Here is a 27,034-nt window from a genome sequence, read left to right on the forward strand (position 1 = left end):
CCCACTGAGGCCCCCCCCAAAATCTTCTTTGCTACAATGAACCTGAAAAGTGCAATGCTTATAATTTGCTCAGAGATGTGAGAACAGCCTTCCGTTGAACTGTACAAAAAGGAATTCCCCTTCCTTGTTTACACTTGTGATGAGACGTGTTCAAGTGCCGTACACTGTGGCAGGCAGTTAGACAGTTAAAGCTCCCCATTGTCCGTAAGCGAGTACAGTTTGGGGCTTGTGTGTGACTTGGTGTTATGTAGGTCAGAATGGAAAGCTTATGCAACATAAAACTGCACTGGATTACTGCATAACGCTGCAGAATCCAGTGCTGAGGGATTCACATTCTATCACTAGAGGAAATAACAATTCTTTAGTACGTATTTTCCTGTGCGACTGAGCAGCTGTAACGCTGGTATATTTAGCACTTGCAGAACCTCTGGTAAGTAGGGTGTTGCCTAAATACAATTAGCCGGTCAGATGACAAGATCCCCGCTCTGGTGGCTTGCCAAGTGTAGAAAGACTATTACCACTAAATAAAGCTAAAACTATGATGTTGTTTAAGAAGAAATAGGAGAAAGGGGCACACGAAAGCCTTTCAGTGATTTCAGCCTTGACTAAGGAGGGGATCATGTCTTACAGAAGAACAGCAGACTTCCCAGAAGCGAGAAGGATGACATCTTTGAATGTCTGTGTATGCCACGGCAGCTCAGGAAGATTTCACATATGGTTACGTGAAGCAGCCATGTAACCTTCGAGAATCTTGGCATGCACTGCGTAGTGCACATCCATTAAAGTAGCTCTTTCATTTTGCACTACTTGTTTTTTTCCTTCTGAGCGATCTAAGGCGGTCGGAATTTTTCAGCTGGGTTCTTTCCATAGTGAGAGCTGGCTCTGCCCTTCCTGCTTTTATTAGCAATGCTGCAGGATGCATCTCTTGCAAGCCTGAAATGGCTGGGAGGATTCAAGCCTTCTCTGCATTCTGTGCTGCTGTCAGTATGTAAATACCCTGCTTGACATTATACGGTGCAGCTCAGTATCTAAACATTGCATCGTCATTTTACAGCCTGTATTATAATCGGCGTCTCATGCAAAAAAAAATAATGCCAGCTCTGAAAAGTCATCGAGAGCATATTGCAACCAGATGGTATTAATCTTGCTTTTTAATCTTGTGTTATATTTACTCAGTTAAATAATGTATGCTGTATTGTTAATTAATGTGAATATCAAATTAAAGAGCTTGAAAACTAATATGCTAGCCATGCAGGTAGGATTCGGAACGGAAAAAAGAAATCTATTTTTAACTCTTGCGTAGCACTGTAGCTTGCGGAAGTCGTGAGGAAAAGGTTGGACCTCCAGGGGATGTGAAAAGTGGCCCTTTGCAGTGGTCAGTCTGCGACCCTTTACACTAAAAAGCTGCAGATCTGTGGGCTGCATAATGGAGAAAACCCGGATGTGGATTATTATTGCTGCCACAATCCGTTCCCTGATGGCAAATCCATTTCTCATGAATACGATCCATCCGAGCTGCTTTCCAGCTGATTTTACCAACGACAGCTTCTCAGAACCATGAAGCGAAGACCGAATTTAATGGTTTATTTTTACCTCCGACTGCGCAACATACAAGAGGATTGAATGTATATTCTAAGTTAACACTTCCATAAGTGATTCGTACAGGTAGGTTGAAGTGCATGTTGTTATCCTTGCAATTTATACAAAACGCTGAGTACGTGCATTGCCATGTATTGTAAAAACAGCTAATATAATGCACAGGGGAATTAGTTTACGATGAGAACAAGGCATACGTGAAGCACTAAGTTACAGAATAAGAGATTTTTATTGATTTCCCTGTATTAGGCAGCAGATCAGATGAGTATCATCTTTCTTTAAATTGACATATACAGTTACATATATTTATAACATTTTTGTTAATGTAAGCCAACATAACTGGTCATTGGGTTAAATCTACAGTATAGGTGCATCTCCGGATTAAAGGGCTATTGCACAGTATGGCGGATGGTATAATATACTCTTTAACTGTTCACTGCTCTCATTCATGGTATAAGGCTCAGATAGAAGTTTAAATAAATAATATCTATGCTAACAATAAACAAGGAATGTTATTTTTCAGAAGGTAATTATTAAATTATTTTTGTACTTGAGAACAGCACATAAGTGAATTAATTTTACCCAATTCAGAGACAGCGAGGCCTTGAAAGAAACCCTTGTGTTTCTTCATCCCTGTGGGGCTACGGAAGGCTTATCCGCTAATATCGTCGAATGGCCACAAGCTTTGGCGGCTTAGAGCATCACCGATTTCAAAACCGTTAGGGCAGAAACTGAAATATTTTTATTTCTTTCCTGCTTTTTCCTGAAGTAGAATGAAAACCATACTTTTTTAAAAAAAAAAAAACTACAAAATGCCTTGCAAGTGAGATTTCCTTCCAATTAAAATAAATGAAGGGCATGCCAGGCCGCTTGAGTAGCCAAAGAGTTAATGTTTGAGAGGGTTTCATGCAAGTTGGAACAGTGACATTATGATTCCGGACAGAACAGGGTGTTTTTTTTTTCTAAAACGTCTCATGTCTAGCTCTGTGTCTGTAGCAGAGCTCCTTTAAGACTGACGGTGATCTCTCTCGAACGGGCCCTTGCCTTGTTTCTGTGGCAACCGGAAATTTCTGCTAAATGGTTTTAACACCAGGGAAAGAAAATGTTATTTCTAGAATAATTTTCATCAGGCAAGTAGCAAACGCTTCTCTGAAAAAGCTGTTTTCTTTTCTTCCTTTCAGTTTTCCTCTTCCCGGGGGAACAAGAGCTGACTTAATGTTTATATCTGTGAGCAGACAAAGCTGTGTGCTGCATATCCTCGCCTATTTTATTTATTCATTGTCTATGTGTATTTGTTCTAGTATCGACTGATTTATATTCATGAAGCATAGTGCTTTTTCTGCAAATGTCCTGACTACTAGATAGATTAACCTGTTTTCTGCCTCATCGCAGTTCTGTAGCTAAATTCGGCCTAACTGGTGACGGAAGTGTTCATTTTAATTCTGTTTACTATGGTCTGATGTTTTCAAGTTGACAGCAAATATATAACTGTTTTAACTCCATAGGAAGCTATAATAGTTAGTGTTACACATAGGCCTGTAATGCAGTATAAAGCTATTTCTTATTATATTCCTAACCTTTACATTTAAATGATATTAGCACTTTCTTTGAGGCAGCAAGAAGGCTGGTAACAGTAGTACAAGCACCATATTATGTTTCTTGCTGGCTAGCATTCCTTTGTTTTACGTATTGTGCTAAAGCTGCGGCCATTTTGATTTCTGTAGAGCTGCCACAAAATGGTCGCTGAACTAGTGCATGTTAAACACATGGTAAGCGACTGCGGATCCCACATTTCGTGATCAGGTGATGTTTGCAAACTGAGTCTGTTCTCCCCCTGATTTTTGTTTACATGTGAAATGTATTCACATTTTATCTAAAAGGGAAGTAGAGATGTGGCGAATCACAGAGTCTTCGCAAGCACAAAAGCCGTGTGATCGTTTTTTCTGACTATTATTTTATAATATGTGTTGTTCGAGAGATTGAGGATGCAATATGCAGCTGTGGCCATTTTGATTCTACCACACCAGCCTCAAAATGGCTGCAAACTTACAAGCTTATGCTACTGGAATGAAGCTGTGCCTGAAATCCTGCTAGAAAAGGCTTTGCTGTCATATTTATTTTTTGGGGTGTGTTTCATACCTTTAATTTTCATATTAATTGCCTAATATTTAAGCTTATTTTTTTGCTGACAAAGAAACTCATAATGCTTGTATATTATGTTTTTCTTTGGTGTTACGTTCAAGTCATAACTTTACCTGGCTCTGTCAATGATAAATTTAATTTTACTCTGTTCTGCTATACACATGCAAGCACAGATATAAGGTAAAATTGTGGTGAAATGGCAGCACAAACTAAAAAGCACCAGACATATTTTTGTTGAACTATATGTAAGGCCCGAAGGCGCAGTTGAAGTAAGGACCAAAGAGGAGGCAACAATCCAAGATCGCGGTACAGAAAAGGGTTTATCAAAGAATGGTCGTAAAACAGGCAGAATGGTCAAGACAGGCAGTACAGATTCAAAGTCGATAACAGGCAAGGTTCAAACACGGATAAGCAAGACAGAATATATCGCACCCAGGAACTATATGAAATAGACCTATAATTGGGCAAGGTCAGGATGGAAATGAGGGTCTTTATAGTCCAGTCTATTGGCGCCAAAATTGACGCGCTGGCGTCAGACGCAGACGCCAGCGTCCCCACGCTGACGCCTTGACGCCGGCGCCCGATTCTGACGCCGGCGTCCGTTCCGTCACCGGCGACCAATCACAGGGCAAGAAGGAGATGATGCAGGATGATTGCGACCACCCGGAGCCATGTGCAGGGAAGAGGAATCGCCATTTTGGACGCCATCTTGGAGCAGGTCAGTAGACTCCATTACAGTACCCCCTTCCTTAGGGGGGGCCTCAGGACCACCGGGACCAGGACGGGAAGGAAACTGCCTATGAAACCTGCGAACAAGGATGGGGGCATGGACATCAGACTTCTTCACCCAAGAGCATTCCTCGGGACCGAAACCCTTCCATTCGACAAGGTACTGGAGAGCGCCCCTGGAAAAACGAGAGTCCAGAATCCTGCTGACTTCAAATTCTAAATGGTCATCGATAACAACAGGAGCTGTGGAAGAAGAAGAGGGGGAAGACACTGCAGGTTTAAGGAGAGACACATGAAAGGCATTAGGGATCCGCATCTCGGGAGGAAGAAGAAGACGAACTGCCACAGGGTTGATGACCTCGATGATGGGAAAGGGACCGATGAATTTGGGGCCAAGTTTAGGAGTGGGAATCTTGAGGCGAATATTCCGTGTAGACAACCAGACCTTGTCACCAGGAGCATAGGGTGGGGCGGCAATTCTTTTCCTGTCGGCAAACTTCTTTTGAGAAGATGAACTCTTTTCCAGATTAGCAGTGGTGGCCTGCCAGATGGCCAGCATATGAGCGGCTTGATCATTAGCAGCAGGAACATTTGTGAGTAAGAGATCCTGAGGGAATGCCAAAGGATTCCGGCCATACACACAGAAGAAAGGAGATTTCTGGGAAGAAGAATGTAAAGAATTGTTATGGGCAAACTCCGCCCAGGGAAGAAGGTCCGACCAGTCATCTTGACACAAAGACACATGGCAACGAAGAAATTGCTCCAAGGCCTGGTTAACACGTTCAGCGGCACCATTGGACTGAGGATGATAAGAAGAAGAAAATTGAAGAGAGATATTTAAAGCATTACACAGTGACCTCCAAAATTTAGACACAAATTGGGGACCACGATCGGACACAATTTCTGCTGGAAAGCCATGGAGGCGAAAAATATGTTTAATAAACAGTTCGGAAAGTTCAGGAGCAGAAGGCAGTTTGCGGAGAGGAGTGAAATGAGCCATCTTACTGAATCTGTCGATAACGACCCAAATGACAGTGTGGCCGGAGGAAATGGGCAAATCGACAATAAAGTCCATGGCGAGGTGAGTCCAGGGTCGAGATGGGATGGGCAGTGGAAGAAGAAAACCCTTGGGAGGAGAATGTCCGGATTTAGACACAGCACACGTGGAACATGAGGAGACAAAATCTTTAACGTCCTTTCTTAAGGTTGGCCACCATACTAGACGAGATAAGAGCTCGGTCGTCTTCTGAATTCCAGGATGTCCGGCCTGTTTGGAACTATGAGACTGAGACAAAATAGCAAGACGAAATTCTGGAGGGACAAAAGCAACACCAAGAGGAGTTTCCGCAGGAGCAGAATCTTGAGCGGACAACAATTGGGAGGCACAGGAAGGGAACAAGGCAGCAATAATCTTGATGGAGGGTACCACAGGTTCAGGTTCCTCGGACACAGAATCTTCAGGAATAAAGCTTCTGGATAAGGCATCGGCCTTTCTGTTTCTGGAGCCAGGACGAAAGGTAATGACAAAATTAAAACGGGAAAAGAAAAGTGCCCACCTGGCTTGCCGGGGATTCAGGCGTTTGAGGGTTTGGATGAACTCAAGATTCTTATGGTCGGTAAAAATTGTCACAGGAACCGAAGAACCCTCCAGTAAGTGTCTCCATTCCTCCAAGGCTAATTTGATGGCAAGTAGTTCACGATTCCCCACATCATAGTTCTGTTCTGGGGCAGAAATTGTTTTAGAAAAGAACGCACAAGGGTGGAGTTTACCGTCAGAAATGGATCTCTGTGATAAAACTGCTCCAGCTCCGACATCAGAGGCGTCAACTTCCATGAAGAAGGGATGTAGGGGTTCTGGGTGCCGAAGAATTGGAGCGGAAGAAAAGGCCTCTTTGAGGGACTTGAAGGATTCCAGGGCTTGAGGAGACCAGTGTTGAGGTTTGCCCCCCTTACGAATCAGGGCCAGAATTGGAGAAAGTCTGGAAGAAAAAATTTTTATAAACTGTCTGTAATAATTGGCAAAGCCAACAAACCTCTGAATGGCTTTGACACTGGTAGGAAGAGGCCAGTCCAGGATTGCAGACACCTTGGCAGGATCCATCTTGAAACCTAGAGGAGAAATGATATAGCCAAGGAAAGGAATAGACGAGACTTCAAAAGTGCATTTCTCCAATTTAGCAAAGAGATTGTTCTTCCTTAGTCTGGAGAGGACTTCACGTACTTGGGCACGATGTTCCAAAAGATCTTTAGAAAAAACAAGAATGTCATCCAGATAAACGACCACACATAGACCCAACAAATCCCGAAAAATATCATTAACAAACTCCTGGAAGACCGCAGGAGCATTACAGAGACCAAAGGGCATGACCAAATACTCATAATGTCCATCACGGGTATTAAAGGCGGTCTTCCACTCGTCCCCTTCACGGATCCGGATAAGATTGTATGCCCCCCGAAGATCCAGCTTTGTAAAGATATTGGCACCCCTAAGCTGATCAAACAGTTCAGAAATAAGAGGAAGAGGGTACCTGTTTTTAACTGTGATCTTGTTGAGTCCTCTGTAGTCGATGCAGGGCCGCAAACTACCATCCTTTTTCTCAACAAAGAAGAAACCTGCTCCGGCAGGAGAGGTGGAAGGACGGATGAATCCTCTCTGAAGATTCTCCTGGATGTATAACTTCATAGCAGAAGTTTCCGAAGGAGAGAGTGGGTAGGTGCGGCCCCTGGGGGGCATAGAGCCGGATAGAAGTTCCACTGGGCAATCGTAAGGCCGATGGGGAGGAAGAATCTCAGCAGAAGACTTGTTAAATACATCGGCAAATGCTTGGTATACAGAGGGAAGAGAAGAATTAGAGGACACAGAGGAAATTTTGACAACCGGAACAGTGGGTAGGCAGTTCTGTAAACAAAAAGGACTCCATCTGGAAACTTGCAATGTGGACCAGTCAATGACTGGATTATGTACACATAACCATGGCAGTCCCAGGACAACCGGAGTGGAAGGGCAATCAATGAGGAGGAAGGATAGTCTCTCCAAATGCATGGTGCCCACCTTAAAAGAAAGTTCCTGAGTAGAATGTGAGACGAAGGCAGACGACAGAGGACGATCATCAATCGCCAGGACACGAAGAGGAACTGCCAAGGGTTGGAGAGGAATGAAATGACGTCTTGCAAAGGATCGATCCATGAAGTTTCCTGCAGCACCGGAATCTAGAAAGGCTTGTGAGGAAAACTTTAAAGAGCCAAACTGGATCTGTACCGGAAGAAGGAAACGTAGAGTAGAGGAATGGGGAGAATGACAAATCCCACCCAGGTAAGTCTCCCCGAGCTTACCTAGGCTTTGGCGTTTCCCGGCTTCACTGGACACTCCTGGGCAAAGTGGGCTTTACCCCCACAGTAAAGGCACAGGCCGGCAGCCCTTCTCCGGAGTTTCTCCTGTTCGGACAGGCGGGCCCGCCCAATCTGCATGGGTTCTTCAGCCGGCAAGGAGGAAGAAGCAGAATCCATAGGAGCAGGAGGAAGCACAGGGGGAACTGGATTGAGAAGCAGGGGTCTCTGGAAGCGGGGGGCCAAAGAAGGTTGGAACCGGGGGTACCTCTTTGTACGCTCTCGGTCGAGTTCAAGCTGGAACTCCCTCTGCCGGGTATCCACCTTCACCGCCAATGCCACCAGATCCTCCCACCGAGAAGGAATTTCCCGGGAAACGAGGTCATTCTTAATGCGTATAGCCAAGCCGTTGTAAAAGGCCGCGTGGTAACCATCGTTATTCCAGGAGGTCTCTGCCACCAGGGTACGAAATTCAATGGCATACTCGGGAACTGAGCGAGTGCCTTGTTGAAGCTGGAACAGTCGAGCCGAGGCTGCAGTAGTACGACCAGGAGCGTCAAACACCGTCCGGAGTTCTTGGAGAAAGGCCCCGGCGTTGTCGATCAGCGGGTCTCTCTTCTCCCAAAGGGGAGACGCCCATTCCAAAGCCTTCCCCTGCAGACGGGAGATGACAAAACCAACCTTGGCTTGCTCGGAGACGAACTGGCCTGGCTGCAGAGTGAATTGAATTTCACATTGGTTAATAAAACCACAACAAGCTTCTGGGTCTCCGCTGAAAAGAGGTGGAGCGGGAACACGAGGTTCAGACACCTGGAGAGGAGCAGGAATGGCAGGAACAGGCACAGCCGCAGGAGCCGCTGGAGACATGGCAGTTAATTTCTCCAGGATAACATCAATTGCCTGGCCAATTTGAGACTGCTGGGCTTCATAGGATTTCATGCGAGAAGCCAATCCCCGAATGGCCCCTCCGACATCGAGGGGTACTTGGGCCTCCTCCGAGGGGTCCATGGCCCAATTATACTGTAAGGCCCGAAGGCGCAGTTGAAGTAAGGACCAAAGAGGAGGCAACAATCCAAGATCGCGGTACAGAAAAGGGTTTATCAAAGAATGGTCGTAAAACAGGCAGAATGGTCAAGACAGGCAGTACAGATTCAAAGTCGATAACAGGCAAGGTTCAAACACGGATAAGCAAGACAGAATATATCGCACCCAGGAACTATATGAAATAGACCTATAATTGGGCAAGGTCAGGATGGAAATGAGGGTCTTTATAGTCCAGTCTATTGGCGCCAAAATTGACGCGCTGGCGTCAGACGCAGACGCCAGCGTCCCCACGCTGACGCCTTGACGCCGGCGCCCGATTCTGACGCCGGCGTCCGTTCCGTCGCCGGCGACCAATCACAGGGCAAGAAGGAGATGATGCAGGATGATTGCGACCACCCGGAGCCATGTGCAGGGAAGAGGAATCGCCATTTTGGACGCCATCTTGGAGCAGGTCAGTAGACTCCATTACACTATATCATTTAGCTTTCCATAAAGCTTGGATGCAGGAACTTAAAGTACAAGAAAAGCCAGGGAGAGCCTTTCTTTTTAAAAATAAATAGAATAAATATGAAAGATATGGCACACCTTTTATATGTGATTTGCAAAATGGCCGTCAGTCTAACAATGCAATACTTTTAAAAGGGCCAGTAAGACCAAAAACGTAAATAACTTTATATGCATTTCAATTTCATGGACTGTTACACTGCTCTAATAGAAATAATACAATAAGACTTCTTAGAAGGCATCTGCTCAAGTTCAAGTCAGATTGTTGGGCCCACATTTGCACAGCTCCAACATGGCTAACTATGTACAGGCGTTTCAAGTAGGAAGTGTATTTAACCATAGAAAACAAACAGGAAATGAAGCTAGAAAATGAAAGACATTTAGACACGAAGTGGGGGACTGTCACCAGCTTTTGTCGGACATAAACTTTCGTACGATTGCTGTCAGGGCAGAACAGTGTCTGATCTGTTCTTTTACTACTTTATTTAAACTGAAGGTTAGTGGCAGAGTAGGAGATGGGGATGTCCATTCGTTCGTCCAATATTGCAGGTAAATCAGCACCTCTATGGCCACCTTAGTAGTCCATCCACCTTGGAGGCACCCTGTTGTGCTTTGGCCTTCATAACCATAAGTCTGACCACAAGGAGCATCCTGGGAGGAGTTATTACAGTTCTCTATAAGAACAGTCACTCTCTGGTGAAATAGTGGTTTCATTAGTTCCTTTTCTGCACAGGGAGGCCACTTCATCTGGAAGTGAGCCACTGGGAATCATATTGGGGCATTCCATTCTAAATACTGCTATTTGGCTGAACATGCCTCCGCAACTGATCAACATGACGGTGCACTTCTTGCTTGTCTTCATAATGTACGTTGTATGACATGGGTCAAGCAACTTCAGCTATTACTGCAGGAACCCACTTTGGACCAGCCCCCTAATTCCTAGCAAGCAAGGCTGAATCCAGGCTCTGTTGCTGTTTTCTCTCTACATCCTCAGTTCGGTCTGGATTAAGAAGGTGAAGACAAGTTTTAAGGCACCACTCCATAAGAAGCTCAGCAGGGCTGAAAACTGTGGTAGGACATGAGATAAAATGCTGAGCTAGAAGAGATTGTGCAAGTCTTGTTGACCAGTCCCCATTAGTAATTCTTCTAAATGCATCCTGTGCAGTTTGAACCTTTACTTCATTTCCTTTCAACTTGTTTCAACAATAAAATTCCTTATCAGATTCAGTTCATTTATTGGCCTTTACAATTAATTATAATTTTTAATCACATATAAAACTGGCTGGCCAGAAACTTAAAAAATACCGTATATACTCGAGTATAAGCCGACCCGAGTATAAGCCGAGGTACCTAATTTTACCTATGAAAACTGGGAAAATTTATTGACTCTAGTATAAGCCTAGGGTTAAAAATGACAGATCAACCTGTTCCATTGCATACCTATACTATACAGTATGAAGATCCAATATATAAATACCCCCAGAAGGCATAGCAGGATGGCACAGAAATTATTTCATATATAAATACCCAAAGAAGGCATAGCAGGATGGCACAGAGATTACTTCATGTATAAATACCCCCAGAACTTAAGGTAGCTGGTTGTGACAATGGGCCAGGCCAGAGGGACCACGGGGTAGCAAACCAAAAAAACATTTTTTTAACTGACAGTGGGTCCCAAAATGAGTGGGCACTGTAAGTGCCAGTCAGCTTTAGAAATCAGCATTTTTTACAGGGGGCCTTGCCTTCATACTAAGGCAGATGGATAGAAAGAGAGAGAGAAAGGCAAGTAGAGATTGATAGGCAGAGAGAGAGAGAGAAAGATGATAGATAGACCAGGAGGAGGAGGTTAGAGAAAGTGTGCTTGAGGGTGCCTGGCTCACCTGGCTGGGGCTTGGGGTGAAAGTGTGAGGAAGTGGAACAGCTGCAGAAGCCGGTCACTCACTGTGTGCGACAGACTCGGTGCGGTCGGGTAGCACTGCAAATCCGGATGTCTCTTGGAGGTATTTGCAGGAACAAGCGAGCACGGTGCGTGGTCTGATATGCAAACGTTCCGCGATGCGTCGGCTCCCTCTCTGCAGACTGCGAGTGGCACCCACTGAATATACAGTAATCTCCCATTGCTCCCATGGAGTCAGGACCAGCGCGTGCTGTGATGACGTCAATCAACGCGATACTTGGCTCCTTCTGAGGCGGCGCTTCCTCTATCCGCCTATTTGTACTGCTGGCCACTTCCACTTTACCGGGTGGAGGGAGGGGGTGCGAGCTGATCGAGAGAGGGAGCCCAGACACAAAGCAGGTACAAGCAGACACAAGCAGGGCCCCTTTTGCCTGCTTATTAAAGCGGCCCTGGGACGGGGCAGCTAGGGGAAGATCCGGCCGGGAAAGGGGGAAGCGGCGGCACTGCCCTGACTCGAGTATAAGCCGAGTTAGACTTTTTCAGCAGATTTTGGGTGCTGAAAAACTCGGCTCGAGCATATACGGTAAGAGCTAGCACTCATCTTGAATTAGCCAATCGGCGATTGCCACACCATAACCCCGCCCCTGCAACATCACAGACACTCCCCCTATGATTTCAGCTCCCACATTTTTGCCATCCCTGGTAACTTGTAAGGCAGTGCTGCATGAATCAAGAGTCTTACCTTGCCTTATGGCAGAAATGCCAATGGTTTTAAAGCAGCCATCGTCACTCATGGCAGTGCATTGGACACTTGTTCCTTGCAAGGACCAAACATGGAGTAACTTCAGTTTCCCCTTTCAGCTTCCATTATTTTCAGACAATGCACATTAAATGCCTTTGCCTAAGGATGTGGAGATGTGCAGTTGAACACTAGCTTGGGGTTGCAGGATGAATCCTGCAAGTAGCTGAAGTGGAAAGTTTGGGGAGGACCCAGTGCACACTGAGTATAATGTTTAAAGGCATAGCATCCTGCCACCTAATAATATGAGATCAGTTACCATTTCAAGACCATTATTCAACAAAAGCATTTGGTGTAAGCACCACAAAATTTTTTAGGATGGGTTCCGTTATTCTGCTCTCCCATGTTACTACAGTATTTTGGTTTTTTTTTCTTTATCTCTTTCTTGCTAGTTTCTATCCCTCCTTTACACTATTTCTCTTTTAAGTTGACATGTTGTCATCATCACCTATACATACAAGTTTTTTTTATTTATTTTTTTTGTTTCTTCTCAGTTACCCAGTCCATCTTCCCTTTAGGTCTCTTTTATTATGTTTGACTACCTTGCAGTTTAGTGCCCCAACTTCATATTGCTGAGCTCCCATATTTTGCCCTAACTTGAAATGTGTGCTCTATACCCTTCTTACTGTTTCCTGCCTATTGTGGAATTGGCTAGATTGAAGGAAGGTTCTAATTTCTTCCTCCAAGCCTAGCCAATCTCCTTGTGGCTGGACTGGGACGTACAACCTTATAACCATGTAAACAAAAGTTGAGACAGACACTTCAAGAAGGATTTAAGATATAGATTCTTTTCATTCTTTTAGGTAGCCAACATGCACAGGTTTTATGAAGCCGCCTCCCCTTTTCCCAATTCTTGAAGTTTTGATGGAGTGCCTAACTTGAGTTTTTCTTTTCAAGCAGATGAAAGACATAAGCAAAACCCCATGAACATTGCCCTGTTGAGAAAGCTGGGGAGAAGTTTTCCCCAAATAAATCTTATGAATATGCAATTTCTTCCACAATACATACACAGGCCTAACCCCTTGAGTGTCCTATAAACAGATAGTTACATAGTTACTTAGTTACATAATTAAATTGGGTTGAAAAAAGACAAAGTCCATCAAGTTTAACCCCTCCAAATGAAAACCCAGCATCCATACACACACACACCTCCCTACTTTTAATTAAACAAAGCAAAAAACGTTTCCGAGGGTCATCTCCCCTACTGTTTGTCTACTGGGGGTCTTGGAGGAATTGGTCCCAGCCAAATACCATAGAATTGCTTTCCGCATCCTCCTCTTCTATGCACGGAAGACGATAGCAATGCACTGGATGGGCAACCTCCCACCCTCTCTTGGTGCCTGGATACGCCTGGTTAATAGTGTGATACCTCTATATAAACTTACGTATGAATCTAGGGGTGCCCTAACGAAATTTGACAGCATTTGGGGCCCATGGGCTGACGTGGATCCAGACCCCCCGGATTGAGCCGTGTCAGAGCATCCCTTCTTAGCAGTGGTGATAGAGGGTTCCCTAGCCCTGGCCTGTCAGGAGAAGGCCTTAACCATTGTGTTGTAAATATTTTACATCTCTTTCTGGAAGTACTACCTACCTATTATGCATAGAGTCCACTTTGGTTTTCTACTTCTACTATGTACCTTCCTTGTGTCAGTTTGCTCAACTGTTTGTAATGTGTGTCTGAATGTTTGTGTTCAAAAGGAAATAAAACTTACCTTTTAAAAAAAAAAACAAAGCAAAAAACAAGCAAAGACTAGAAAAAATCTGAGCTTGGGACAGGGGAACAGTCATGGCTGACAATGGATTTTGGATATATAGGACAAAATATCTCCAAGAAGAAAACACATGTTGAGTGCCTTGAAGACACCTTGACCAAGCAAGGTGATCAAGAAATTATTTTCAGCAGATGATTTGGCCCCAACACAACAAAAATGAGTCTGTAGCAAAGCTCATGAAGAATTGGTTAAAATGCATAATGCATGGGTGTCCTTGCATAGTTTCAGAATACAAATAAGCAGCTATGGTTGAAGAGTCCATGGTCATACATAATGACCAGGGTAACTGCAAAGGTGGGAGCAGGAGGAAATAGATGTCACACCAGTACTTTCAAAGTGCAGATTCAGTTTTATATGTTATCATGGAAGGTAGAGCTTATATTTGAGAAGTTCAAGTATCACTATACCTAATTCACCATAGATCTTACCCCTTACACTTTGCCTTTCAAGTTACGTGTGTGTAACAAATAGAAGTATATTTGGTGTAGTGTTTCCTTTCTGTAAAGAAGGATAGATTCTATAACCCATAAAATTGCTATTAAATATAGAACATTCAGATTCCAGAACGGCTTTCTCTCTTAAGATGATACAGATGAGGGGCAGTTTACCTGTAACACCTCATGTAACCACTATGAATATCGAGTTCACTCCTTAGAGCTTTGCATTTTCTTCCCAGACTTTGGACAGCTTCAGAGAAATTCTGAAGAAGACAATTATGCAATTATTAGGTCATTATGATCAATAAGTATGCCACATGACTCAAAGGAAGCATGAGAACATCTTCATGCATCATTGGATAAAAAGCTATTTTCCAGGTGCTTATGTTGATATTTGTGGAAAATGTCTCCAAACCACAAAATTTCACTGGAATGCATTAGAGTCAATTGGAAGGTAAAATGACAAAGTGTCTTTAGTGTTGCATAGTATTTACATTGCCTTACATTGTTAGGGAAGAGCCTTTCCACTATGCTACAATCATACTGTCTAGATGACCTTTCTCCTAGTTGCTCTGGCCACTTTTCTATAAATTATCCACGACAGTGAACACAGCTGTCTTTTCAGAGTGCAAAGAAGCAGCAGATGTTGAAGGCAAGGGCCAGAAATTATATTAACTGAGAGCTTTTTTTGGACTGCATGGAGTAATTGTAGTGCGGATTCACAAAAAAAAATAGTTTGCTGCAGGCGAAACCACAAATTTTGCTTTGAAACTGTACTGGGTGATTATACTTGTTACATAAGTTCGCTTAGACATCAAAGGAAAAGACAATTCTATCTCAAAATTGTCTTTGAGTCAAATTGTTGGTTTTAACAAACTTCCAAATGACCAGCAAGCAGAGTATCACTGATTACTTTCAGGACTTCAGGCCACAATGATTCAAGAATTAATGTAGGGAAGGCCAAAAGGTAGATCAGGATCTACCAGTAGACCTTTAGGTGGTGATCAGTAGATCTCAAGACACTGTCAACAAACAGCTTGACTTAATCACCATCATATTTCATTCTTTTCATTCAGATATTTATTACCGGTATGTTAAAGTTACATAAGAAATAGTTTGTTAAATATTAATTTTCTTGTAAATCATTTATATCAAAGGTATAAATCAATATTTAAGTAATATTTTCCATGGTGCAGAATACTAACAAAGCTTTTATGGATGTAGACAGGGGCGATCCTGGCCCCTCTGCTGCCTGAGGCAGCAGCAGTTGCTGCTGCCCCCCCTCCCCCGGAAATTCGCTCTTAAAGTACCAGGATCAGCATTTTTGCTGCCCCTGGTACCTAGTGGGGCGCTGCTGCCTGAGGCGACAGCCTCAACTTGCCTCATTGGCGAAGCACCCCTGGATGTAGATCATAGTGGGAAATCATGACTAAAAGTAGACCTTGCATTTGTAAAGTATGGGCACTCCTGCTTTTAGGGAAAAAGAATAAAATCCTTACAGAATACATTTCTGTATAAAGGATGCATTTTGATCTGACATTGGATTGGGGTTGATATAGGTACTGTATTTGGTAGATACTGAAAAAAGTTTTTAAAAAGTTAACTATATACATAAACTTAAAGCTTACTAGGTCTTAAAATAGAAACGTAGCAGAGGGTAGATTAAGGGAAAAGAAGAGAGTGGGAGACTGTAAAATAGGTGAAAATTGTAGGACTATACTTACATACTATACCTACATTGACTCTCCTGTAGAGTGTGTATTTACCAAGTGGCCTTTTTCACTTCAGTGGAATTCCAAAGTTCTTAAATCTGCTTAATAAAGTCAGCCACGGAGGCTAACAATTTAAATATGTTAACATTATATGGACATTTTAAAATATCCTTAAAGGGATCCTGTCATCGGAAAACATGTTTTTTTCAAAACGAATCAGTTAATAGTGCTACTCCAGCAGAATTCTGCACTGAAATCCATTTCTCAAAAGAGCAAACAGATTTTTTTATATTCAATTTTGAAATCTAGACATGGGCTAGACATTTTGTCAATTTCCCCCCTGGTCATGTGACTTGTGCCTGCACTTTAGGAGAGAAAGGCTTTATGGCAGGCTGCTGTTTTTCCTTCTCAATGTAACTGAATGTGTCTCAGTGGGACATGGGTTTTTACTATTGAGTGCTGTTCTTAGATCTACCAGGCAGCTGTTATCTTGCGTTAGGGAGCTGCTATCTGGTCCTATCATTGTTCTTATGTTTGGCTGCTGGGGGGGGGTGATATCACTCCAACTTGCAGTACAGCAGTAAAGAGTGATTGAAGTTTATCAGAGCACAAGTCACATGACTTGGGGCAGCTGGGAAATTGACAAAGTGTCTAGCCCCATGTCAGATTTCAAAATTGAATATAAAAAAATCTGTTTGCTCTTTTGAGAAATGGATTTCAGTGCAGAATTCTGCTGGAGCAGCACTATTAACTGATTAATTTGAAATTTTTTTTTTCCCATGACAGTATCCCTTTAAAATTCTCATTGATGTTATATATGTATTGCTATTGTTAGTTTATTTTATTGCTCATCTTTCAGAAGGGGACCTCACTTACCCATCTTACATTTTTACTTGTAACCACTGCCTGGTTGCTAGAGGGGCCCCAGCAACCTGTTGAAACTGCAGAAACATTTTTAAATCATTCATAAACTATAAACAATTAAGACCAGTTGCAAATTGACTTGGAAAACAATTTTCTTTATTATACTAAAAAAGTAATTTTCAGGTGAACTAAATTAAAAAAAAATGTTATCCACTTTACCTAATCCACAATCCAGAGATTTGAGAAAGTAGGTTTTTTAATTGTACAGGTATGGGATCCGTTCCATAGACCCCATTTTAACTTTGTTTTATTTGGTTAAAATTAATTCTATGGAAGATGGCCTTCCTGTAATTTAGAGCTTTCTGGATAATATTGACATTATGGGGCAAATTTACTTATGGTCGAATATCGAGGGTTAATTAACCCTCGATATTCGACTGCCGAATGGAAATCCTTCGAATATCGAAGTCGAAGGATTTACCGCAATTCGTCCGATCGAAGGATTTTAATCCATCGATCGAACGATTTTTATACGACTTAAAAATGCTTGCAAAGCCTATGGGGACCTTCCCCATAGGCTAACATTGACTTCGGTAGGTTTTAGGTGGCGAACTAGACTATTTTTTAAAGAGACAGTACTTCGACTATCGAATGGTCGAATAGTCGAACGATTTTTAGTTCGAATCATTCGATTAGAAGTCGATGTCGTAGTCGAAGGTCATAGTAGCCCATTTCGATTGTCAAAGTAGCCAAAAAAAACATTTGAAATTCGAAGTTTTTTTATTCTATTCCTTCACTCGAGCTAAGTAAATGAGCCCCTATATGTTTAACTTCAGTTGAAAGCAACTAGCATTGAAGATATTTGATTTTAAAGATGCCCCAGTAGCTCTACTGATTACTGCACATGCTCTGGGCTGGTGTCAACTGCCTGAGCTTAGAGATCAACTAACAAAATACTATATATATATATATATATATATATATATATATATATATATATATATATATATATATATATATATATATATATATAGAATATGAAAATCATGACATAAGCCTGATCAGTAATTATTTCAGATTCACATTACATGGCAGCATAAAAACAGTACAATTTGTGTCAGAATTTATTAATCAACCCTGTAGCGAAAGCTTCTATAACAGGTTCACCTAATTTTCTGCTTGATGCTTTGCAACAAGCCCATAGCTTCTCAACCTCTAGTCACCTCTAGCACACTGAGCATGTGCTGTGTTACTGACTCAAATGAAGTGGCCTAACAAAATCCAAGATGGCAAAGATGACTTTGAGACCTGGGTCATTAATATTATAGGAATGCCATTATAACGATGCTGAACATCTACACTGGTGCTGTAAATTCACATATAAAATGAAATGTTTTTTAGCCATATTAAATTTTTAGGGTTTAGTTATCCTTGCATCATTACCGCATAAGTGCATAGTAATAATTTTTATTAGCATTTCTCTTTTTCCCCCAGGGGTCAATCCAGGAATGTCATTAATTGCCTATTTTGGAATCACAAGATTCTCAATACAGAAAGCAAATAATAAGGGTATCAAGAGACGCCTTTACCGAGTTCCTTGATAAAAAGGTATTGTATCTCATGTACAGTTAATAAGTTCTCAATTACTATCAGTTGCATTCTCAATAGGAGCTTATTTTTCCATGTTATAATGTGCTAGCAGTGTCTGTGTATTTGAGAGGCTTGCAGAAGATGAGGCACTCTTGATGTGCAGTAGGGGTGCAGCATCTGTTTTGACCAATCCTTCTTGAAAAAGAGATATAAATACTTTTGCTGTTTCAATTCCACCCACAGAAATATAAAACCAATCAATACAATGTAATTTTCAGCCAAGCATAAATGTGCCTGAGTATTACTTTGAGTATTACAGTGAGTTCAAAATAGAAATTGACTGCAGAATGGAAGAAATTTTATTTACAAATCATAAAAACTCTTAAGGTAGGAACTATGCTTATATGTCAGTGCACTGCACTTTACCAGAACCTGATAGTGATCCCACACACCAAGTATCTCTATATCCATAAGCCGAACACCTTGAGTCCCTACCCTGACAGCCTTGTCACCAGATGGTACTAACCCTCCTGGTCTCTTTGTTAGAGCCTCTGGCTGCTCTACTAACTAGCCCCTGATATTCTCAGTCCTAGAGTGACTATAACAAAACTACTATTAAACTTACTTCTCCTGTACTGAAATCAGGACCTGTGGAGCACAACACCACTTCCTCCAGCCAGTGGAGGAACCAAACAGACCAAGCACATAGTTCCCTTTTCATCACCTATGTTGAAATCTTACACCTTGCAGTCTAACAGGCTTACTCCCCCCTCCCAACGTAGATGGCCAATAATCCTCCTGGGGAAAAACTACCATACAAACTGTCCCAAATATCACTATCAACAGTATACATATTCTTTCTTTGTATCTTCTGCTGTACTGTTCCAATGAGTCAGAGCAGAAAAAGAAAGGGACAGATACTGATTTCAGCAGCGATTACAAATAAAATAAAAAAACATTTAAAATAATATTTAAATAACGCAATTCATAGGTAAACAACCGCTTTTAAGCCACTGTCGTACCAGCTGCCTCCCATAGCCATGCCACTTTAACTATTTGCAGAAACTGACTGTCACCACTGGTGCAGACAGTTTTAACGATAGTGTGTATTTTTAGGCAAGAATTGCATGCAGTAATTATGACAGATGGTGTCCATATAAGTCCACCTGATATGACATCACCATAAATGTAATTAACCTTGTTGACTTGTGAGGCATAAATAAGATAATCAGATGCAGCACAGACATGAAACATGTAAGGTTAGGGATGTGCAGGCTGGCCTGGGACCCGTGGGTCCGATAGGTTCGGGCCAACTTCCACAGAAGATTGGCAAGTCAAGATTGGCAGGTCATGGGTGGGCTAGGTTTGAGCTCTTTGCCTGAGACATTAAACTGCCAGCCTCTGCCTCTGGCAGCCATTATTTATAGGAGTGCACTTGGCCCCCACCTCCTTTTGTGAAGTCTATAAATTGAGCTGTCAGGTCAGGTAAGGTTTGGGTTGGGAAGGCTTGTGTTAGGGTCAGGCTTGGGTAGTTTTTTTGTTGTTGACCCATCACTAGTAAGTATCATGCACAATTTTAAAAGAGACGTAAAGGCTTAATCAATCGGGGGCAGTTTGTTAGCCGCCTAAAACAAGCTGGCACCACTCCTGTGACTAAGCCTTTTCTTGTCCTTATACTGGCTATAAATACGGTTATGCACTCAATGGCTAATTTGCCTCCCACTTCTTGGGATCCATATCTGAGCTCAGTATAAGCATACCATATATATTTTGTACAACGTTTTGTAATTTGCTCACATATATGGTTCTATTCCAGGAGAGCTTATTTACCAGTTGGGAAATCCAGAAGTAGAACAGAGTTCTGAATCTGGTATTCCAGGCTGCCAATTACAAGGGTGAGTTATTTTTATTCAGATTCTGTATTATATAAATAATTGTACCATTAATTCATTCATGTTTGAATTCATACAGATAATTCATCATGGTATGGGAATCTATTATCTGGAATGCTTGGTTTTCCAGATTAAGGGTCTTTCTGTCATGTAAATGATTTAGAGCATTCATTAGAAGGGAACTATCATGAAATAAAAAAACTTTAAAGCAGAAAGAAGCATTTTCTTAAATACGAGTTTTGCACCAGCTCCCACTTTTTCCCTGCACTCTCCTACCTTTTTACTGTCAGCTCTTCACAAGAGTTGGCTCTCCACTTCATTCTGACATCATTATATTGCGCCACATGTCTTAGGGGTATAGGGATGAGCTTTAATGCATTTTTCAGTTGGACTCTTAAAGGGGAAGGAAACCTAGTCGGCGCAAACCCCACACCCCCCCTCCCGTTTGTTGCCCACCCTCCCTCCTCCCCCCTGGCCAACCCTTCCCGCTGGGCAAATGCCCCTAACTTGTTACTTACCCTTCTGCGCAGGTCCAGTCCAGGGAGTTCACAGACGACATCTTCTTCCACGCGATCTTCTTCCTGCTGTGAACGGCGTTTTGGCGCATGCGCAGTAGGATCATTTCGCCGGTACGGATCTACTGCGCATGTACCAAAAGTCACGCGCATGCGCAGTAGATCGTACCGGCGAAATGATCCTACTGCGCATGCGCCATTCAAAGCAGGAAGAAGATCGCGTGGAAGAAGATGTCGTCTGTGAACTCCCTGACGGGACGGGTAGGCCAGGGGGGAGGAGGGAGGGTGAGCAACAAACGGGAGGGGGGGTGAGAGGTTTGCGCCGACTAGGTTTCCTTCCCCTTTAAGATGAAATAGGCCATGCAGTTTGTCTCTAAATCTGGCATTTTGGGGCCTACGTCTTCTCCAACGAGTGCAACACAAAACCAAATGCTCTGAACTACCCTGTAGTACCCTCATTCATGGGGTCCCTGCTCCTCAACTTACAGCTAATATTAGCCTATGTGACACTCTGCAAATTTCAAGCCCCTTGCCATCAGCTGATGAGCACTAGTGCTGTCATTATCAATCAATGCTCTCTAGAATTTTGTAGTGGCCTGGTTTTGGGTGTTGAAAAACACTGCAGGAAAAATGACAGAAGTTGGCCCTGTGCTTCATTATCCCTATATAATACACCAAAGCCATGAATATCTTGTAAACCTTATATCCTTATATCCTTATAAACTGTGAGTTCTGATGTCGTCATCAGTTATAAATGGTGAGTTCTGATGTCATTTCTGTCACATGACTCACTGAAACTTGTGTATTATTATAAATAAAGTACCCCCAGTTGCAAAATATGAGGATATTTAAGTTACCTCGGAGTTCCTTTGGCCTCGTGTTTTTATATGGTCATGAAACTCCTTGGTAACTTAATATAATATCCTTATATTTTACTTTATTCACTATATTATGTGCTATCTAAAGATCTTTATAATACCCGATGGCACTATTTAAAAACATACGCACATGCCATACAAGAAGATATTTATGAAGATACTAAATTCCTGTTTTTTTCTTGTATTCTAGATTAAAATGTGCAGCTCAGAAGACATAGTGGACTGTTTCCACAGTGACACATTGCTCTGTTGTTTAAATGAGCAACGCATGCAAGGAGCCCTCTGTGATGTCACCATTGTGGTTGAAGATACAAAGTTCAAAGCACACAGGAATATCCTGGCAGCATCCAGTTTGTATTTCAGAAAGCAGTTTCTGAATCAAGGCATTTTAATCCAGGGACATGTGTTGGAACTTACAGACTTTAAAGCAGACACATTTACAGAGATACTGAATTATATTTATAGTTCTAAGATTGCAGTGAAGAGAAAAGGAGCACTAAGAGATATTGCAGATGCTGGGAAAAAACTGGGAATAGCATTTTTGGAAAACATAAAAAATGCTAATTCAAGCTGCAAAAGATCTTCATTGCCTACTGCTGTCAGCTCCTCACAAACAGAGAAAAGACTGCCGCCTATTTTGTATCGGGATGACAATAGTATGAAATCAGAGACTTTGGAAAAAAAGGCAGACGATCTAGCCATAGCCAACGGACCTAGAATTACCAATGCATTTTCCATTCTAGAAACAGAAGTTTGTGGTTTTTCACCATTGGATCTGAGAGCAAATTTTAAAAAGACAACAGGCTACACACAAGAAATGAATGGTAGAGATCAATGTGAGAATGGAGTATGCAATGATAGCGAACCAGTAAATACTCTGGCTGAGCACTCTTATGCTGTATCTTCAGGGGATCTTCTGTATAAAAGGGATTCAAGGACTGAAGAAAGATCAATGCCTTTTATTGTTCCTACAATGCAAGAGGCACTTCCAGCTAGTAGCATGCCTGTGCTTGAACCCCAATGTGTTATACCACAAACTACAATACAAAGTTGTAATTCTAGCAATGTAAAGAGCATGAATTGCCCAGGTGTCAAGGATCAAGAAAGTACTTCAGATTTCTACAAAGACAATAAAAACGGGGTGGCACAGCTTCCATCAAATAATTCACCTGCCAACCAGTCCTTTCATGATCCATCTTTGCTGTATCCACTCCCTAAAAAACACCAAGAGATATTTAACTGTAAAAACTGCAGCAAAGAGTTCGCTCATTTGAAACGACTGCAGCGACATGAACAAATTTGCTTTAAGATGGTGCCGACTGATAAAGATACCAAGACAACAGACAGTCTTTCAGGGGATACTACATTAGAAAAATCAAGTTCTTCTTTAGATCAAATATCTGACCAAAATTCTCTTCCAAATATTATCACTCCTGGATCAGACCATTTTGTAAAAATTGTAGATGGTAAGATTTTTTATGTGTGCATTGTTTGCAAGCGGAACTATGTTACTCTTTCAAGTCTTCGACGACATTCAAATGTCCATTCATGGAGGAAATCATATCCATGTCATTACTGCAACAAAGTCTTTGCCTTAGCTGAATATCGTACTAAACATGAAATCTGGCACACAGGTGATAGGCGATATCAGTGTATATTTTGCTTAGAAACGTTCATGACTTATTATATCCTTAAAAATCATCAGAAATCTTCCCATGGAATTGATCCAAGAATGGGAGTGGTCAACAAAACTGCCAATAGAGGGCTGAAACCTAGCATTTATCCATACAAGCTTTATAGACTTTTGCCTATGAAAAATAAAAGAATGTCCATGAAAACTCCTGGAAATGACACTCCTGCGAACACAGGAATACATTTTCAAGGTCATAGTTCCTTTAACGCAGCAACCATTGTTCAGAATTCATTAGAATCTCAGACTTTTAATTTGGAAAGCCATGAGAACTTGCCTTGCACTTCTGATATACCACAAAATATTTCAAGCTCAAACATAAACCAGAATACATGGCCATTTGAAGTTTCACAGTCTGAAAATATAAACACACTGCCTGAAAAGAAAGATAATTCTCCTCTACATAATGCCAGCTCAGCTCCCAAAGGGTGTAATGCTTTAGTCAGTTCTTCTGGTAATGCAACCCAATGTGTGCCCTCTGTTATTAACTGTACCAGCTCTGCACCTTCTGTGATAATGCACAGCAGTAGAACATCTTCTGTAATAATGCATGGAAATTCAGTAACAGCAACATCGTCAACAAATGGGGTAAATTGGTACCATGAAAAAACCATTGTGTCTCCAAAGAGGGATAGTAGTTCTCAAGACACTAGTAAAGGAGTAGCAGATTCACAATCCATGAAAGAGATTAGTTCTGAAGACAGCCAAGCTAGAGATGTCCAGCAAGAAGAACTAGACTTATTTTCTCCTGTCCCTTCAAAGAAGAGCAAAAGTGTAATCAAACATGGAAATAAAACAGAAACATACATAGCCAAACCAGCCTTACCCGGAACTCTTGTGAACAGTGGAATTGCTCCTCTTTGCAAAATCACTGTAAAAATTGGAAGTGAAGCTTTGGTAAACCGTCAAATCTCTGGATCATCACTGTTTTTTAGGAAAAGTGTGCGGCCAAAACATTCAAAGTCAAGAGCAGACAAATCAAATCAAAATTCTGAAGAAGAGGGGAAAGAAAGAAGCTCTAGCCGACTTCGAAAATCAGATTCTGCAAAGATGGAAGAAATGTGTGATGATCTCAGTGACCAAGATGTGTCTGACAAACCATGGCGGCCATATTACAACTATAAGCCCAAGAAAAAATCCAAGCACTTTAAGAAATTTAGGAAGCTAAAGAAAAGGAGAAAACACAGCAATAAGAGGTCAGATGTGGAAAATCAAGAAGAAGCAGACATTAAAGATATTTCAAGGACTGTAATTGAAGAGAGTGAAGATGGCAAGGAAGAAAATCTACAGACTGCTGAGTATACGGAAAATTCAGCTGCAGAAGACATTGATGTCTCCGACTGGCAGCTAGCCACTAAGCCTTGTTTTTGTGAACTTTGTCAAAAGTCATTTCGGAATCCATCAACTTTAAAGGTTCACATGCGTTGTCACACAGGAGAGAAGCCCTACACATGCAAAATTTGTGGAAAGTGCTTCTCATTCCCTGGAAATCTAAATAAACATGAACGCATTCACATGGGTGTGAAAAACTTTATGTGTCAATATTGTAGTAAGTCATTTATGTTAAATGAAACCTTAAAAAAGCATGAGAGGATCCATACAGGAGAAAAACTGTATGGCTGTCAGTTCTGCCCACAGCAATTCCTGAATGTCTGCACAAAAAATAACCATGAGCAAAAGCATCAAACAGAACGCAGTGTTAAAGGTTTTGTTTGTATCCAGTGCTCTAAAATTTGCAAAACTGCAGCAGCTCTAGGAATGCACCAGAAGAAACATTATCTAAGGAGTCTGAAGCGAAAGGAACGGAAAGAAATTGCAGCAGCGGAGAGCTGGGGGGCATCTACGAGTACTCCATGCAAAACGATGGATATAACAAAGACTAGTGGAGTCACAAATGTGCCTGAAAGTGTTGTTGTTCCCTTTGAAGGCAAAGAAACTCCATTACTGTCATTCAATGGTGGTATTGGAGACAGGTCCCCCCAAAATGTAGGTAACACTCATATTGATGAGGGCTTAGCACCAGAAGAGCTGCCTGAAAGCAGACTTGAGACTGCATCAGCAATGCCACCAGTGGCTGAGTATGGCACTGTCCTAATGGAGGTTCCAAAAGGCTGGAAGCACTGGAAAACACGACACTATAGTTTAGAGGAGGGTATGAACTCTGACAATTCTTCCACAAGAGAGTGCACAAAGACTTTTACTGAATTAAAGACAATGACAAGCTTTGACCCCTTTGTTCCTTAAGGTGGTGAAGCACAAACCAAACCAATTATGTGAGTTGTAGGAGATACAGCTACATATTTGTTAACCTGTTTTTGCCACTTGCTTCCCTTGGGCATCAGCCAAGTCTGTAATGTATTGTAAAACAGTGCTTTAAAGATGGCTCTAAAATCCAAGTATTTTAAGTAATTATTAGAGCTCAAGTGTGTTAAGTGTTTTTTCCCTTTGCTGTAAATTCATGTCATCTATATAGCAAGTTAACCTAGAATATATTAAAGAGAGCACAGGTAGCAGGACAACACCGTTTAAGGAATCCATAACCTATTTTTTTTTTAATAGCAGTTAGTGATTTTGCAACTACCAACTACACTTTCTAAAGGGATGTTAGGTTATATATTTCCCTTAATTATGTTATGGTACTTAAATACGATTTACTGTTTATGTGGTTTACATTAATTTCTAATTGGTAAAGTTAGCATAACCTAATTAATTTACCATAAATATTATATCCATATTGCTGTATTGTCTAGGACAATGCTTACTACAAGCAGGTTACGAAAATAAAGTCAGTACCATAAAAGAGAGTTTCATGAAGATTATAGGGTTATTAGTAATGCATAAAGTGATCTGTCAACATATCTAACAGTGTCTTCTACGGAACTGCAGTTCTTGACTGAATTGTGCAACAATTTATAGAGTCTCAGAATTTTAATTCTAAATATGAAAAAGTCAAAATATGGCAGATCATTTATTCTATGCAAGTATTTTTGAAAGAATTTTACATTTTAAATGATAAAAAAACAAAAGTGGGGCTAGAATGAAAACAATGTTTTCCAGTTTATGGCAAGTTATCCCCCAAAATATAACATTTAGTATAAAAAAACATAGTTTTCATAGATTCAGCGATTTATTGAGCTGTTCGTATTTATTTGTATCCAATCGTTTGAAACTGAGGCAGAGCTTTGGCTTTTTTACAGTTGGTTGCGACTGTATCACAAAGGTAATAATTTGTTAAAGGGATACTGTCATGGGAAAAATTTTTTTTCTCAAAATGAATCAGTTAATAGTGCTGCTCCAGCAGAATTCTGCACTGAAATCCATTTCTCAAAAGAGCAAACAGATTTTTTTATATTCAATTTTGAAATCTGACATGGGGCTAGACATTTTGTCAATTTCCCAGCTGCCCCTGGTCATGTGACTTGTGCCTGCACTTTAGGAGAGAAATACTTTCTGGCAGGCTGCTGTTTTTCCTTTTCAATGTAACTGAATGTGTCTCAGTGGGACATCGGTTTTTACTATTGAGTGTTGTTCTTAGATCTACCAGGCAGCTGTTATCTTGTGTTAGGGAGCTGTTATCTGGTTACCTTCCCATTGTTCTTTTGTTTGGCTACTGGGGGGGGAAGAGATATCACTCCCACTTGCAGTA

General features: G+C 41.6%; 1 protein-coding gene across 2 annotated transcripts; it reads left to right on the top strand.

Moving 5' to 3' along the window:
• Positions 1-217: 217 nt before the first annotated feature.
• zbtb38.S (zinc finger and BTB domain containing 38 S homeolog) lies at positions 218-25,805 on the top strand. Of its 2 annotated transcripts, none has more exons than XM_041565002.1 (4): positions 218-430; positions 18,318-18,431; positions 20,230-20,308; positions 21,889-25,805. In XM_041565002.1, exon 4 carries the CDS (start codon positions 21,895-21,897, stop codon positions 25,630-25,632), a length of 3,738 nt encoding a protein of 1,245 aa, XP_041420936.1. In that variant the 5' UTR covers positions 218-430; positions 18,318-18,431; positions 20,230-20,308; positions 21,889-21,894; the 3' UTR covers positions 25,633-25,805. The 2 variants fall into 2 exon arrangements, with proteins under 2 accessions (XP_041420936.1, XP_018121370.1); XM_018265881.2 differs by lacking the exon at positions 218-430 and adding an exon at positions 447-1,665.
• Positions 25,806-27,034: the final 1,229 nt, after the last annotated feature.

This window comes from Xenopus laevis, chromosome 5S (assembly GCF_017654675.1).
Source record: "Xenopus laevis strain J_2021 chromosome 5S, Xenopus_laevis_v10.1, whole genome shotgun sequence".
NCBI classification, from domain to species: domain Eukaryota; kingdom Metazoa; phylum Chordata; class Amphibia; order Anura; family Pipidae; genus Xenopus; species Xenopus laevis.

What these genes read in the sequence shown, in the direction of transcription:
- zbtb38.S (XM_041565002.1), top strand. Translation starts at nt 21,895, where the DNA reads ATGTGCAGCTCAGAAGACATAGTGGACTGTTTCCACAGTGACACATTG.